General features: G+C 32.9%; 1 protein-coding gene across 1 annotated transcript; it reads right to left on the reverse strand.

The window, feature by feature from the left end:
• Positions 1-3,660: 3,660 nt before the first annotated feature.
• Positions 3,661-15,659, reverse strand: LOC132734796 (nose resistant to fluoxetine protein 6-like). Its single transcript, XM_060721650.1, has 15 exons — positions 15,530-15,659; positions 14,647-14,840; positions 14,079-14,166; positions 13,649-13,740; positions 11,505-11,586; positions 11,010-11,177; positions 9,982-10,078; positions 8,827-8,925; positions 8,015-8,180; positions 7,141-7,220; positions 6,545-6,652; positions 5,355-5,478; positions 4,920-5,109; positions 4,398-4,540; positions 3,661-3,896 (listed from the first exon to the last, which is right to left on the reverse strand). The coding sequence occupies exons 1-15, from the start codon at positions 15,657-15,659 to the stop codon at positions 3,774-3,776; spliced, it is 1,884 nt and encodes a 627-aa protein (XP_060577633.1). The 3' UTR covers positions 3,661-3,773.
• Between the last annotated feature and the right edge of the window lie 1,279 nt (positions 15,660-16,938).

Genomic DNA, 16,938 nt, shown 5'->3' on the forward strand with positions numbered 1-16,938 from the left:
AATCAATTCAAAACTTTTGAAACTGTTATGTGTCATAAAGATATACAGTTCTCAATAAATTATTAAGTTTGTTCCCTGAAATTATACAAAGAGTGCCACCAGTAAAGCTGAAAAGTTGCCATATGAGCTAATTTAATGTGTTTATTTGTGTGAAAAAACAAAGAATCAAGTCTCTCTTCATGGCAAGTTAAAATTTTGGTGTACAAAGAAATAAGATTTAATGAGAGAAAAGATTTTTTTCCTCATTAAAAAGATTTATTTCTCTAGGTTTTAAACTTGTTAAAAGTTGATAGTTTTCTTTCTTGGTTGTTCGAATACTAAGAAGTATTGACATGATATTCTACCATTTCCGTGGTGTTCTTTGAATTATTTACATCACAGATTTATATTACATACTATTTGTAATTAAGATCCATGTTTACATTTAAGACACAAGTGATTATGAAATATTGTGTATATAGACATATTTTATTCACATAATCTAATTCATAATCTCATATGTTTGTTTATAACATATTTAACCCATTACTTCATGAGCATTTTGTGAAAAATGGCTGTTTTCATTGAAAAGTCTCCCGTTACAAGTTCAAATTGCTATAATACTATAAAAACTGCTTCAACACTAATCAAACTTGGCACAAATGATGACTGGACCATTGCCCTTGCAACAACATGCTCAGGCTTAAATTTTCTGTTATCATGGCAACGAGGGGACATCTCAAAATTGCCAAAAACCACTATTTTGCGATGATTTTCCCCATCAAAACTGAGTTCTCAATGGATTGAGATAGAGTCAAAGGCTTTTCAGCGTTGGTTACACGTTACCTTATGATCAATCTGGGGTCATTTACAGCCTCTCACAAGTCCAAAATTTTCTTGGCGATGAGGGGGACTCCGCCCCCTTCAAACCCCCCCCCCCAAACAGAAGGGGGCACATCCCCCTTCTGGCAACCCCCTGATGTATCTTTTGGTTGGGGGGCCGCGCCGAAAAAGAGGTCACTTTTTTTAACAACATTTCTTAAACAAAAACAAGTGTTTGGGGCCTAAAAAAGGCATTTTTTCATCATTTGAGACAACAAAAAGGGGGGGGGGCTGAAAAAGCCGTTAAAAGGCGTGTATATGAAGTAATGGGTTAAATCAGAATAGGAGGGCTCTGTCAAGTAACTATAGACTTAAAGTTTCATAATATGTACTGTACATGGTATTTTATACTTGAATATTTGAACTAGAGACATGCATATTTCAGTAATTTTTGATGCCATTGGTTGTACGTCAGTCAATCAAAACCAGTATGTTTAGTGTTACATTTAGTTATTCAAATCATTTTGCAGTTCATTGATTAATTTATAGTTGTATTTTAAGCAAGAAAAGTGCTATGCTGACAATATCCAGTTCTCGAAGACAACTAGAAGCCTCATAAAAATCTGGATTAAGTGTGATCCCTCAGAAGCATTCAAAATTACATGAAAATTGCAGACTCTGTTTGATTGGGTCTGCACATAAGGGATAATAAAAGTGCAACATCCCTTTGAATGCTGGGAAAATTGTCGTCTGCTGAAATATCGTCTGCTTAACTTTTGAATATTTACTCAATTTTACTCAAGTCACCCATAAAAAGGATGACTGTCAAAAAAGTTTGTTACCTGGCTAGACTCTGAGGTGCAGCGTAAGATCCAGTACCAAGGATTCTATAAAGGCCACTGTGGTCTCTTTAAGCAGGTGATGGGTTAAAATCCCAAGTTATGCCAGATTGCACTGCTAAGAATGTCAATATCGTATAAAATTATTATGCTAAATGCATAACCGCATCCTTTTTTTTCGCATTTCAATCATTAGAACTCAGTTATACTAACATAATATACATTATTCATTATATAATATACATTATTTATTAATTGACAAGACTAAATTTTAGTTCCTATGAGTATGTAAAATTAATTAATTAATTATGTTGTTAGTTGATATATGTTTCATGCCATTTTGTATGTTGTTGTTTGTTTTTTTTTGGATTTTCCCACAAATCCGGGTAATGAAATACTGGTTATAATGCTATATATTACTGGCTCTGCCTTAAAGCCTGAGAGCAATATTTTTACAACACAATACACATGTATATAAGTTGACATGGTTATGCTGTTATGCTAACATTTTGCATGTTTTACACAATGTTTGTGTGATGCAAATAATGTCACGTCAAAAACTGGCTGTGCAATTTCATATTTACTAATGCACAAAAGCCACACGGGTATGTTATAAATTTAGATGTTAAACAAGAGGATGTCAAAACTCAATAAACTGTATTTCACTCTGTTAAATCTCTCTCTAAAATATCTTAAAATCCATTAATGGAACACTGTCAAGAACTGGTTACAATAACATGAAATAAACTCTCAGTCTGTCAAAACTCAATATCTTGAAATTATTTATTTGAACAAAGCACTGCCAAAGTCCAATATATTTAAATATATTTATAATGAATTGTTTTTTAAATAGAAATCTGTCAATATATGTAACTTTAACACTGTGAAAACTTATTATATAGAAACCTTGATACAATGATATGTTTTCTTGGGTTGAAAAAAAAAGACTTACATTAGTCTATGTGTTCAACAACTATCTGTAAATTTACTTGTATATACGTAGATGTTTTATTGTTGCATTTAACTCTTAACCTGCTGGAGCCGGAAGTGTTTAGTCTTTGCTACCAGTATAGAGCCAGGCCAGCCTGCACGCCCGCTGGTGGTGGTTGTGGTGGTGGTAGTTTACCCTCCGGACCAAGGCAGTAAGCCGCTTTGATTTTACAAGAGCACAGTTCAGCCACCGTACCGTTTACTTGGCAAGCTGTCAAGGACTTTTACCAGTACTAGTTACCAGTACTAGTTGCCTTCAAAGTCTTTCACATGGAACTGATAATTATAACTTCTGTACATACCAGAGCAGAGGTGCAGTGCAATGATTGTAGACAGGAATTTTTACGGCCTTGCAGTCTGGCCAGGCTTTATACTGTTGGTAGCTTAATTCTATCATTTTGATATCAAAATCCTTTAAACTTAGAATGGACTGTTCCAAAATCAAAGATGGGCAAATCCATTATACAAATTTAGCAGGTTAAGGGTTCGTTCATTTTTTTTGGCATTTAGTGCTCGACTTTTTGTGTCATAAGTTTATGATATTACTTTATTTTTCTTTCCTTTTTATTACTGTTATTTTTTTTCATTTACCTCTTTATTTTTTGTGAAATACTGGTAGCTTATAAGTCACATATTTATTATTGGTAGTTAAAAAAAACTTTTTTCTGTATATAAATTGTTGCAAAGTTATAGACAAATAAAAAAACGTTTCTTTTGTTTTAAGAGGTGTGTTGTTTTTGTTTTTCCATTTAATTAATTGCGTTTATTAGCATGACAATATTGTCACGATTATTCTACATAATGGGTATAACATGTACTACTTTCAATATGAAATTATGCCTGTTTCAAGATCTGAATAAAATCTTTAAATCACATTACATCCAGTGTAGTTAGTTCAAGTACAAGATTATCAGCCTCCGTGTTCAAATAGAAAGTCCATGGTGAACTGACAGGGACTTTAAGATTCTTTGGGGGCATCCGTGTACGATAGACACAATTATCCAGACAAAACACAACAGTCATTTCCTCTTATACTTTTATTGCAGAATACAGAGTAGTTCCATTTGTTTGGACAATGTTGTAAACGATCCATTTCATAGATGCATTATGTGTAAATATTATTATAATAAAGTGCGTGAGGATCTAATTGTTTTTCTTCCGACCAAGCAAACATTTCTCGAGTCCAATCATCGGAGACTCAAATGCCAGAGATATCACAAATGCGGATACATACGTAATACACATGTGACCAATGAATCTATAAATCTGCAAATAAAACAATTCAAAATTTTCACCTCGTTTTACATTTAACATGAATTAAAACTGGAATCAAAAATAGACTTGTGTTCGAACTGTATATGAACAGTTGAGATTTATGAGATTGTTGTTTTTCTTCAACCATATATTACCTACATTGGCGTTACAAGTATTCAACCGTTAGAGCCGATTTGTTGGAATGATACATGTATAGGATGGAAATTGACACACGATTCAGGAAAAAATGAGACTATTTTATAAAACAACGAAATAGTTGGTAAAGATATCAATTAAGATAAATACCCAAAGCATTTCTTGACCAATAATTAAAATGATAGATAATTAATAAGTCTCCATTCTATCCGATAAGAGAATGGTTTATCAGAGACCCACATTTCACAGCCATACTCTAAAATACCACTCATATCCTATCTACGAGTATTTACCTTAATTTAAACTGACAACTGCATGGGAACTAGATTAAAAGTCACAAAAATCAAAGGTACGTACCAGTTCTATGTCAGACCAGTGCTCTAAGGTTCGTCTGCTATACACTTGTAATGAGATGACGATCGGATGTAACAAATAAGCGCAGTATGTCAGACGACTGAGAGGGACAAAACCTTTCCATGAGAGGAAAGCATCTACAGGTCCTGTGAAATGAGAATTGACTGAGATTTAATACATGTATTCTTTTTTACGACTGCTGGGAAAATATAAGTGTATCGCAAATGAAAGCTGAATGATAATGGTAAAGATGTAATATTTTTATAATATTTGTTTATTCAAGCGCTAAAACACATTCGAGAGCCATTGAATGGCTCTATAGGTGCCAAAGATCAATATTTTATCTAGCTTGTTTACGGAAGGTCGTTATCAATGGTTTTACTCCGGTGCATGCTCGTGCCAAAATTTATTCAGAGCCAAAACTATGACCTTTATAGTGCAACCAATATAAAAGAAAATAACATATTCCGAGTCACGTGTGTGAAAGTCCACAGGCAGGAAAATGCAAAATATATATAACTTTACCACCATATCCAGTCGCACACGAGAGTATCACCCAAGCAACGGAAAATGACCATGCTATTCTTGCAGTGGCATTGTACAGGGCGGACATGTCAACATTTAATTTATCCGTTGAACCGTCCGGTGTGTACAGTCCATATACCACGGCTATAGCGACACATGTAGCCAACATCCATCCAACACAGTTTATCAACTGCAATCAGTGAAAAAAAATGTTTTTTAGTTATAAATTGAAAAATAAACTTGTTACGAGGGTATTTGTTCAAACCACATTTATTTTTTTATTCGCCATTTATTTGCATTAACTGAGTCACTCTATGGAATAATAATTATAAACGGCAATCTGTGGACTAAACATTTTGAAATGGAAAAGGCGTGACCACATTCCTTGATCAAATTTACTTTTTAAAGACGTTCAAATATTATAAGTGCACCGACCTTTGAGAATTTTATTTTACACTCTGTTTTGTACAATAAATATCCTGCATATATTCCTACAACATAAGGTCCTATCCTTGACCAAGGTTTGAAGTATATTTCAAATATATCATCCATATCTGTGCTGAAATATAAGTTATAATTTAACTATCATTTAATTCACACTTAAACAAATGCTGGCAGTAACTGCTCCATCAGCAAGCGCCATCACATCATGATGAAAATAAACTGTCCAAACCCATATAAACTATGAAAGTGGTAACGTGTTACAATTCGAATAAAATATAGGTTTGAATTAATTCTAACCCTTATGAAAATAGACCAAAAAATGTATGTGTAACTCGTATGAATTTGTCAAAATTCTTCGTTTTCGTATTGAAGTCTAGCATTTAGTTAACCAGATGTTTCTTTGCTGCTTCTTAATTGATCTTTGAGACGACAACTTGACATTAACCAACATTTCACCTTTTCAATTTTAATCTGGAAGAGTTATTTTGAAGAGAAGCCAAGTTTCAAAGTCTAAAAATTAAATGAGCCGCGTCATGACAAAACCAACATAATGGGTTTGCGACCAGCATGGATCCAGACCAGCCTGCGCATCCGCGCAGTCTGATCAGGATCCATGCTGTTCGCTATCAGTTTCTCTACTTGTTATACTCTGGGTTTGTAAGCGAACAGCATGGGTCCTGATCAGACTGCGAGGATGCGCTGGCTTGTCTGGTCTGGATCCATGCTGGTCGCAAACGCATTATGTTGGTTTTGTCATGACACGGCTCAAATAATGCTGACGAGTACGATCAAATTGCTGAAAAATTGTATGTTATATACATAATTATATATTCAATATTTCATCGCATTTAAGAGACTCCGCTGAGTATATTTTTCCTAGATTTTTGTGACATTTCATTTAGATCTGGACCAAGAACTTGTCAACTTATCACTAAAATTTCAGTTAATACGCTAATTCCGTTTCTCTTATTGTGCAAGAAAACCCAAAAAGAAAAGCATTTTTTTTATTAAACAAATCATGATAAAATCGTAAAAAAAATAACCGATCTTAAATTTAAATACAAGTATATTTCCTTATTATTTCTATTAATATTTTTCCGTTTTATGTGCTTTCGTTTATCTGTAAGAATTCTAATTTTCTTAGACCTCACTGAATCTCCTTTAAGATATATATTATGTACCTGAACAGCAGGTTGGCATTAAACTCATAATGTTTAGATATCAGACCACGTGACACAACACTGACCATGATGAACGCAAGGCACGACAAGCTTCCAAGAATTGGTGAACTGAAAAAACATTTGATACATGATTTAAAGTCTGAAAAATTCAAAATTGAGCTTTTTTGTATACACTAAGAATAAGTAGATAAAAAGATGATCTTAAAGATACAAACAGGTTCGCTTTGTAGGGTATTGTATCTTAATGTCGAATACGATACTATACATGTAGTTTATTTATCGAATGTGATACTGTAGTTTTTGATATATCTAATATAATATTGTAGTTAAATATCTAATATCGTGCTGTAGTTTAATAATGAATATAAAACAGTGTATGTAGTTCAATATCGAATATGATATTGTAGTTGAAAATCTAATACTGTATATTGTTATAGTTCAATATCAAATAAGCGCTATTTTAGATATATTTCCTAAATCTGTAGGTTCTAGAATTCTAGACAACTACTTTCGGTAATAAGTCTCTATTTTCTAAGTGCTTTACCCAAAAAGTTAAGATTTTTAAAGTATGCTTATAAAAATAAAAATGGTTTTACTAGAAGAGGGGAACCAGCATACATGGGCTAATAACATAAAATTGCATATCATTGGCCAGGTACCAGCTCCATCCCATACACTGAAAATATAGATTGTTCTTGGTATAATTTTAGAATACATGTATAAGGCAAATTCTTTTAAAAAAATGTAAGGCATTTGACGTTTTCCCAACTAAAATAATACATAGAAATCTGGGGAGACGAATAAGCAATACTGAATCAGAAATGTACATACATCTTGAAAATCAAACTTATAGGAAATCAGCTTTGAATTACCTGGGATTACTTTTATAGAATATCACCGTATCTTACTCAAGCACGGACATGTATTGAGGAGTTTAAAATTGTGTTGGGAGTCATACTAATGCAGCCAGCGATTCGCTTTTAAGGATAAATGTAAAACCTTCTTAGTACATGTATATTCATGTTAGTTTAGTTTGTTTAAAAATAGTTATTTTAGATCGATTGCAAAACAAGTTCTTGTAATTAATTTCGACTACGTCCAAATCGCCTTGCTGTAAACTAACCAGTACTGATGTCATATGAGGAAATATGATCATGACCCAAGACAGACATCTGAACCACTAGGCCATCGCTTCCCTCATTATATCATATTCATGTATAATACATGCGTACACGTATTTATATGTATAATAGACTAAGATAGGTTCGTGAGGCTCTGGGTGGTAACTTTTGATACATGATAGAATATCGAGCGTTAGTGAACAAGAATTGCTCTGGCTGAAACACAGGAAACATACATTATTATTGTTATTGTTATTATTTCTATTATTATTTATTATTTATTATTAATATTATTATTATTATCATTATTATTGCAGTATAAATGGGCCAAACTTAATATACAACGCACCGCTTCGTTCTCATGAACAATGTTGTTAATGTATAGCAGATTGGTCCACCATGTTGACTTGCAATCGTTTTTGTCCAAACCCTGCTGAAGCCATATCGGTCCGTCACCCCAATATTTAAACGTCGTTACATACAGCATGAAGATTAGCATGTACGGGGGAGTAAGTCTACAACACAAAATAACTACATGTATTTCAGACAAAATACATACATGTACGTGTATAAGAACTCTTTATTACTTTAAAAATGCGTTCCCGAATTGTATTGGGTATCTCTGTATTTAAAACGTTTTGTTAACTCTTAGGAAATGTTGGGAACAGTTTATGGCCTGCATGCTTCAAAACCTCTGATTTTCTTTCAAAATACCATTTTATTAAAATTCATCCATTGTGTTCCAGTTAAAGACATACACATTCATTTACTCCGGGAAAATTCGAAGCACAAAAGTGTCAGATAAAGAGTTTCGAAACTTTCCTGTGGAAGTTACTGAATTTAAAATAAACAATGTTCATTTTATTTTTAAATGCCGAGTTCTGCTGAAGACGGTGCTAGTGAGCGTGGAGTAAGATTACATTTACCCGCCGCCGTCAATGAAAGGGCACAATTTATTTCAGACAAAATATGAATGAAATATATATGCCAACTCTGCAATATTTTCAGTTCAGACTTGCTGCACGACCCCCAAACAATTTCTCGTATTACAAAACAGTCTTTTAAAAGATACTGACTAAAACTGTAAAGTGTTTGGTCTTTTGAAGCAATTTTCTTTATTCTATATACCTTAGAAGTAATTGTAGAATAAACACACATTACCTCCAGAATCTATGGAAGTAGAACAAGAACCAGTTAAACTTCTTTGGTCCTCCAACTTTCTTCATTTCACGAAGAGAGAGATAGGCTACGAGCATACCGCTATACAATAATGTCAAAAATAAAACTAAATGGCAGTTTAACGCCCAGTCATATATACATGTATATGTACATGTATATTTTTCAACACTGTTTGTATTATGCTTAAATATTGAATATATTCATATTGTACAATTTGAAATAAATTTTGTTTAAACTAACAAGGGCAAACATATGTAACTACATATGCGGGTTGGTGTCGCTTTTTTTTGTTCAAAACAAGAGAAAATGAACATTATCATAGAATGCAGACAGTACTAATGTGCGCACGCGATAGATGTTGCGTGTGGACGCCATAGTATAACGTGGTCACGCCATAGCTGTTTCATGCGCACACGATAGCTATTACGTGGTAATCAATTGGTATTATGTGGCCACGCGTTATGTACTACGTGTACAAGCAGAAGTATGGTGTAGCCACGCGATAGGTATAACGTACGCGTGTGGACGTAAATCATCACGTGGCAACTCAATGGCTTTCGCGTGCGTTATAGCTAGTGATAGCTTTCGCATGACCAAATAATACTGTCGTGTGCACACGTTATGCATAAGCTATAGGAAATGATATTATGCTTAGCTCAATAATTGTTGAAAATTTAAAGAGTTCCCGTTTTACATTCTGACTCATTTTATTAATACATTTGTAATTTAAAAAATGTTTTAATAACAAAATATTTAAACCTTTATCATTAAAATACAATTATTGTTTTTACTTTTGATTGGTGCAAATTTTAATGCAATTGAATTAAAATACCAGTAGACATTTTAGTAACACTAGTTTCTGTCTAAGTACAAGACCTTGGACTATACCCCAACCCTATTATCTTATCCAATTAGTCCAATTAGCTGAATTTAGTAAATAGTAAAGTCCAGTTTCTATTTTTTTTGGAAGTGTTCATTATCAATTTTAGGGATATCAAGATTAAATTTAAAGATGACCATCCATGAGTATAGAGCCTGGACGGTGTGCGGGCTGGCTTGGCTCTATACTTCTGTCAAAGGCTGATTAACATCGGGTCCCAGTATGGTATGGTCAAGAAAAGAAAAATATTTTTCTACCTGAGAATAAAGAATGTATCCACAGAAACGAATGCATTCATAACAGCTTGGAATGTAAATCTTTTCAACATTTTTGGTAAAAATGTGGCTGCATTTCCTGTAAAAATTGGGGACATCAATTAAGTTTATTTTCACGAAACCATCATGTGCTCCATCGTCGTCCACAGTTTATTTTGATATTATCATAAATATTGTAGTATGTACGAATATATACCGTGGGTAACCGACGATGTGATAAGTGAAACATATATGATTTAATCTGTTATGTTTTTAAAGCTACGACTATGACAGTCTTTTGTTAATGTTATAGTTGGCATGCAACATGAACCTCTATCATATAATATTAAACACTTAATGATTCAGTTTGTAAATTGCTCAAATACTAACAAAAGCAATAACTGCCTATGAAACTCAGAAACTCATGTATGCATGTGTACGACATAACCAGCGTACGACATAACCGATTAAATAAAAAGATAATAACTATTTTATCAACCCAATTGAATTAGAATAAATATTCCACTACAATAAACACATTGTAAACTGTAGCACTCTGATCCCGATATTATGGATTTAAGTTCTACTGGACCAGGCCCATTTAGCATTATACATGTACTGCATGTTGGATAAAAAAATCGTTATTTCAAAACATTACCCAGAACCTGGGACATAATATGATTATTTTATTATTTCCGAACAGGATCTGGTGAACCAAATAAGATTTGAAATGAAAATTATTGAAATAACATAAGTTTAAGCATATTTATTTTAGCTCGATAACTTATATTATATATATCACTTTCGAGTCCGCTTCCTGGAACTCACTAATACTGGTGTCATATGAAGAAGCATGATCGTGATCCGAGTAGGACTTGAACTAATGATCAATGGGTTAAGAGACTAACACTTTTACCACTAGGTATAGGGCACCGTACCTTGCACCATCACTTCACGACATAATGTAAACCGACATAGTAAGTACAATCTATTAAACTACGATTTGATTAATAAATTTAGGCTCATCTTACCTAGAACAGGTAGCCCCATCATGTATGTGTGACACAGTAACACCCATGATGTACTTATGAAGCGTATACCGTTCACGCACGTGAGCGTTCCTGTCGTCTGCTTCGTGTTCAGAAGTTTTGGTACGTTTCTATGTAAGGAAAATGACAGAAGAAGTCTGCCGAATATTCCTAAAAAGCATTAAAATAGCAATTTTAAATAAGGTGTAAACAAGAAATAAACGTCAAAACTACATGTGTAAAAGGCAAATACTTGTAAAATTATTAATTAAACTATCAAATTATAGCTGTTTACTTTATAATTATCAAAAATTTAGATTGGTCATTTAATATGTACACAACAAGTTGAATTTTGAAGCAGTACGTGATGAAAATATTTAAAAAAAATTGTTATTAAATTTTAGATCCTGTGAATTACCAAGATAACGAACTTGTTATTAGTATTATTTTAGTAGGAGGAACTACTATATCAAATTGAATACTTATCATGAAGAGTACCTGTTCTCTTCAAATTTTTGTTTTCAACATGTGAACTTGTGCCGTCTTTTACTTCTTTTCTTTTCACATTTTCAGATGATATCTGTTATAGATATGAAGGTTACGTTGTTTCATTTACAAAGTGAAAAATATAATTCATAAAAGACGCTAACTGATTCATGCAGCATGGCTCCAGATTAATGCTAATTTTCATGAACATTTTTGAAAGTGTATTTAAAAGTAAAATCATTTATTGTAAGAAAAAATGAAAGTTATTGACATATTCCACAACGGCACTCACAATACCTTAAATTACCAAAAAGTGGTCAAAATATGTAAAAAAAAAAAATAGCCATTACTGCGTTAGGAACACATTAGAAATAAGAGGATAAATACTGAAAATTCAGTCATTAATCGAATCTTGAATCTTAAATATCATTACTTTTCTCAAAATTTTAGTACATTTTCCCAAGTTTGATTTTCTTGAAATTTTTGGTCTCATCTGGAGGTAAGCAGCTTTAAATTGTACAAATTTTTTAGTAAAAATTTAATAAAAATATCAATTTAAGAGGCAATTGTCGCTACAGTAGGCTTTCTTTACATATTTTCATATTGTATACAATTGAATAGGTGCGGTGTACCTTTTACAAAGTATTTGTCTTGTGACGCTTTTCAAGTACAAAAATAAAAATACATGTACTATAAAAAAGTCCATTTGACCTGAAGATTCCCTGCAAGTTCGTCTGTTGATGCCACATTCTGAATAATGACGTCATATAACGTCGCGGCGAAAATCACGGCAGAAAATATTGAGCACACAACTCTGTATTGTAATAAAACAAAGCTCTCATATTTATATTTAAATGTATTATAAATTAAATTATAAAGTATAAGACTATTAGATTGTAAGAATAATGTAATTATCTAAGGCCTCGGAGTTATGATGATCGCCTAATTTCCCAACTTGTTCTATAAGACGGTAAAATATTCCAATGACTAAAAGAACGCCAAATGGATTTGTCATATAATTTATCTAAGATCAGGTGACTGAAATTTTTATTTCATGCTTTCCAGTGTTTTATTGTAATATATCAGATGATTATATTCTGATAAACCACTAGTGAAATTTATAAAATATAATTTTCACTGTAGCCGGACTATATCTGAATGCGGATGAGCAGATAATCATAACTAGATGGAATAACAGGCAGAAATAAATGCCGTCATACGTAAATTTTGCTTCTTTAGGAAAAGAAAGTCCATGTCATCATACATCATGTTAGAAATTTAACAAAATTAGAGAAATTTAACGGAACTAGATTTCAAAACTGATGATGTGACGTCATGATATTATGACGTCACAAAGGAGATGCGAGACGTTACGCGGCAAAATCAGTAAAAAATAGCTTAAAATCACTTAAAAAGCATAAAATAAAAAGAAAATTTATTTGTTTTACATATAAGATTGAAATATATTTCATTCGTGAACACCAGCTATTATATTTTCACTCGTGGCTACGCCACTCGTGAAAATATTGCATCTGGTGTTCACTCAGTGAAATTATATTTCAATCTTACATGCAAAACAAACAAATATCCTCTATTTATTTCACATTTTATAAAGACCAAAAACCATATCAAACGATATCGTACCCCAATAAACATGATATAGCCTCGTTTACATTTTCGGAGTTTCAAAAAAGCTATATAATTAAATTAAATGCATATCACTTTCAAACAACCTCGTTTTCATTTTCAGAGTTTAAATTTCCATATCTAATACTTGTATCAAAATGTCAAAATTGGTGGTGTGGAATACGGAGGTCATTATACATTGTTAAGAATAATTCTGATTCTACAGGACCCGTGCACAGCAGCAAAATCTATGCCAGGCTCGTTTAGCGCCTCGGGGAGCCAACAGAATGCAGTTTTACTCAACAATATAAAAAAAACATCATTATAATACTCTCATTATTTGAATATCCAAAACATATGCATGAAAAGATAAAAACGAAAACATACAACAGAAACGTGCATTTTTCATATAAAAGGTTAAGACACACAAGATATACCGGTAGGTTTAAATAAAAGAACCTTCATATGACCTTACTGATATTAATTTTCAGAAAAGACACAACATAAATTTGAAATAAAGCTCACATTACAGCAATGGCAGCATCCGTTAACAGCATGGTATTTTCCTGACACACAACACTTGCAGGTGGTACTGTCATATTTGTTGGTAGTATACTAGAAACTGAAAATCAAACATTTAGTTTCTATCTCAACCTTCGGAAATGATGAAAAATTATCTCAATGGTAATCAAGTTTAAATTTTGACATGTTTAGAAACAATAATGAGAGTAGATCTAGTTTTAAAATGAAAAAAAAACATAGCAGAATTGTTCCGAAGCTTGCATCAAAATTCTCCGCTTGGTTCAAAATCACTTGCCCCTCACCGCGGCTGACGATCGAACATGCATGCAATTAATGCCCGCAGAATAGTTTCAATTTGTTTATACTATATAGTATAAATTATAAAGAAGGTCAAAATGCTGGTTAATATGATATTTACAATATCAGTTAATAACTTACAACTGGTAACAAGACCTTTGACGTCATCGGCGCTGCAAGTATTGGGTAAGCACGTCCCCAACGAAAACATCAACTGCCCGGTCAAGCTCTGTAAACACACGTTTTTATGTTAACTTTCTGGCTTTAAGCATTAGATATCTTAGTTTAATTATAAGAAGAAAGACGTGCAGCTTATTCGACCCCTGAAGCCTCTTTCACGTCTTGAGCTACCGAGTAATGGTGCCCATTTGAGGAAACATGGTCATGACTCTGGTAGGGTTCAAACTCACGGCCCATGGGTTGAAAGGTAGTCATATTGATCCTTTTCATAAAATGTATGCTATACATAACAAATCAAACTATTGAACTACATGTATTTAAAAGATTCACAATGTTTAACTTGTTTTACAATAACTTTGTCTATGCAATCAGGTCAGCCAGCATTTCCGTGTAGTTTGACCAGATTATATAATATTGTCAGCTGCTCAATGCTGATACATCTTAACAAAAAAACTATCTTATAGCTACATGTCAATAGATGAGCCAAATATTCCAAGAAAATTAAACTTGAATAAAAGGAGTAGCTTACATTGATTTCATCACTGATAGGCACTGATAACAAACAGTACTTTCCTATAAACGAAGAGTTCTGTCTGACGCCATCTTTTAAATTCATTTTATCTGGGGATTCCATGTTTATAGAGACACACTCATCAAAATTTCCCAGCCATGTGATATGTCCTTCTAATATGCCGCTTGCTGGTTTACCATAGGCATCCAACACTTCATGAAATAGTAAACATTGTTCCTTTTAATATACATGTAATTACACAAAATGACAAGTGTAAAACGAAGAGACAACATTGTAACAACTTATAAAAAGAGAAAGACATGTAAGTTGACATTATGCTCATTTTTTTAATGTCAATTTGAACCAAAATACTTCTTGACTATTCTAATGGTCATTGACCAAATATTTGATAATGACGAACATTTATGATAAATATTAAGACTATTTTTATATTGTCTCTGGTGATTCTCTTGTTATATTATTTCCATTTACGTTTTTGTAAACAATAAGATAAGTAAAAATAACGCCGGCCTATGGAAATGTATAAAATAAAAAATGAGCAATAATTCACATTTTCAATGGAATTGAAAGGAGCGAAGTCTTCATTTTATTTATGCATGTTACCATGACGAAGCCATCTTTCTTCGCTTACGATTGTAGAAGAGGAGACAAGCTATCAAGTTATGTTCTATCGAAAATGACCCTTGTTGTTGCCACGCTTCCCGCAATAGTCACATAAGGTCAAAGCCAAATCATTTCTGGTACTTCGGAATCCTGACTTGACCTTGACCTGCCATGCGCATTGCTCGCGATGAGCACAACTCTGACAGGAATTGAAGTGAAAGTTAGGACATGTCCAAATACCTATTACATGTATGATTATTAAAACAGCAAAACTTACTTCGCAACGCCCAATCGTCCCGGCGTAAAACAGCTTGCAAGAACGCCTCTAAATCGTCCAGACAGCTGCTGCTAATGTTCCGACCCATTGAGTCAAGTATTGATGGCAAAATCTCACTTGCTTCAGTCATTATAATATTCTGAACATTTCCAAAATTTAAATTTTCTACCTGCACACCTGAGCTACTTTGAAATTGTAAAGCAACTTCTAAGGCTTGTTGAATAACATTTCCGTAATTGTTATCGATTTGGCACGAGTTAATTTGCAAAATTCCAAAAATTAACAATGTCCGAAAAATATTCATTTCCCAAAGTAGGTACAAAAGCTAAAAGTATGTTGACAGAGTTAACAAGACTAAGAGATGCTCATATAAATTTATCAGCTTCAGTTTTTAAAGTACATGCATGGCAGATACGGGTATATTTTGAAATCATGTTCCTATTTTTCATCAACAGTTATAAACTTCTTTCTTTACCTTTAAGCGTAAAAATAATTTACTTAAAATGTTGATCAGATATTAGTTGACCTTTTATTAAAGTACTTATCAAAGTTGATAACAACAAAGAAAATTCTTTTTACTCCTAGGGATGGAAAAATTTCATTTAACTAAAACGCGTTTAATGCGTAACTATTTAACATAAGACATACTTACAATACATTATAGGAGCTTTCAACTTTGTTACATGTAACATGTACTATCGAAACAACAATTACAAATAAAAAAACCCCCAAAAAAAACAAACAAACAAGCAAATACATTCTGCCTCAGTCTCCATCAGGACAAAACACTTTAAGGCCAATTAAGCCCCCAAAATGTTATTACTTTTATTTCACAAAATCATTTCATTTTAGGTATCCTAATACAGTACCCGAAGTTAGTTTGTGATCATAAAGTTGAACCGTCGTTCGCTTTTTTTTTGCTTTAGGAATTAGGTATACTTATAGTGATTTAGTATTTTGTATGGAAGTCAAATACCACTTTGTTTACGTTTGGCTGCTTTTTTGACACATACTGTCATATTCAGCCGTGCTTCCTTCAAGTGATAATCGCCATTTATTCTCTTAATCCATTGTTTGCCTTTTCTAAAAAAAGAAAGTTTGTGCTCATTTCTAAGAGCTAATATGCCGTTATATCTTTGCCGAAATGCAGTATGCATTGCTACCGTAGCATAGATATAATATAGACGTTGTTCCAGTATTCGTACATAACTCTAACCAGATAGAAATCCCACGACTTTCCTGTAAATATTTGTAATAGAACCGTGGTTTACATATTATTTGTGCGCTCATTCATTCAATTTGATTTACTATGAAATATAAATATGGTGTGAAGTTTATTCATGAGCAAGGTAACGAGTGTTATCACAATGGAGTATTTCATTTTATACCTATTGCTGGATCATTTCAGA

This window comes from Ruditapes philippinarum, unplaced genomic scaffold (assembly GCF_026571515.1).
Source record: "Ruditapes philippinarum isolate M1 unplaced genomic scaffold, ASM2657151v2 ctg1067_1_1_1_1, whole genome shotgun sequence".
NCBI classification, from domain to species: domain Eukaryota; kingdom Metazoa; phylum Mollusca; class Bivalvia; order Venerida; family Veneridae; genus Ruditapes; species Ruditapes philippinarum.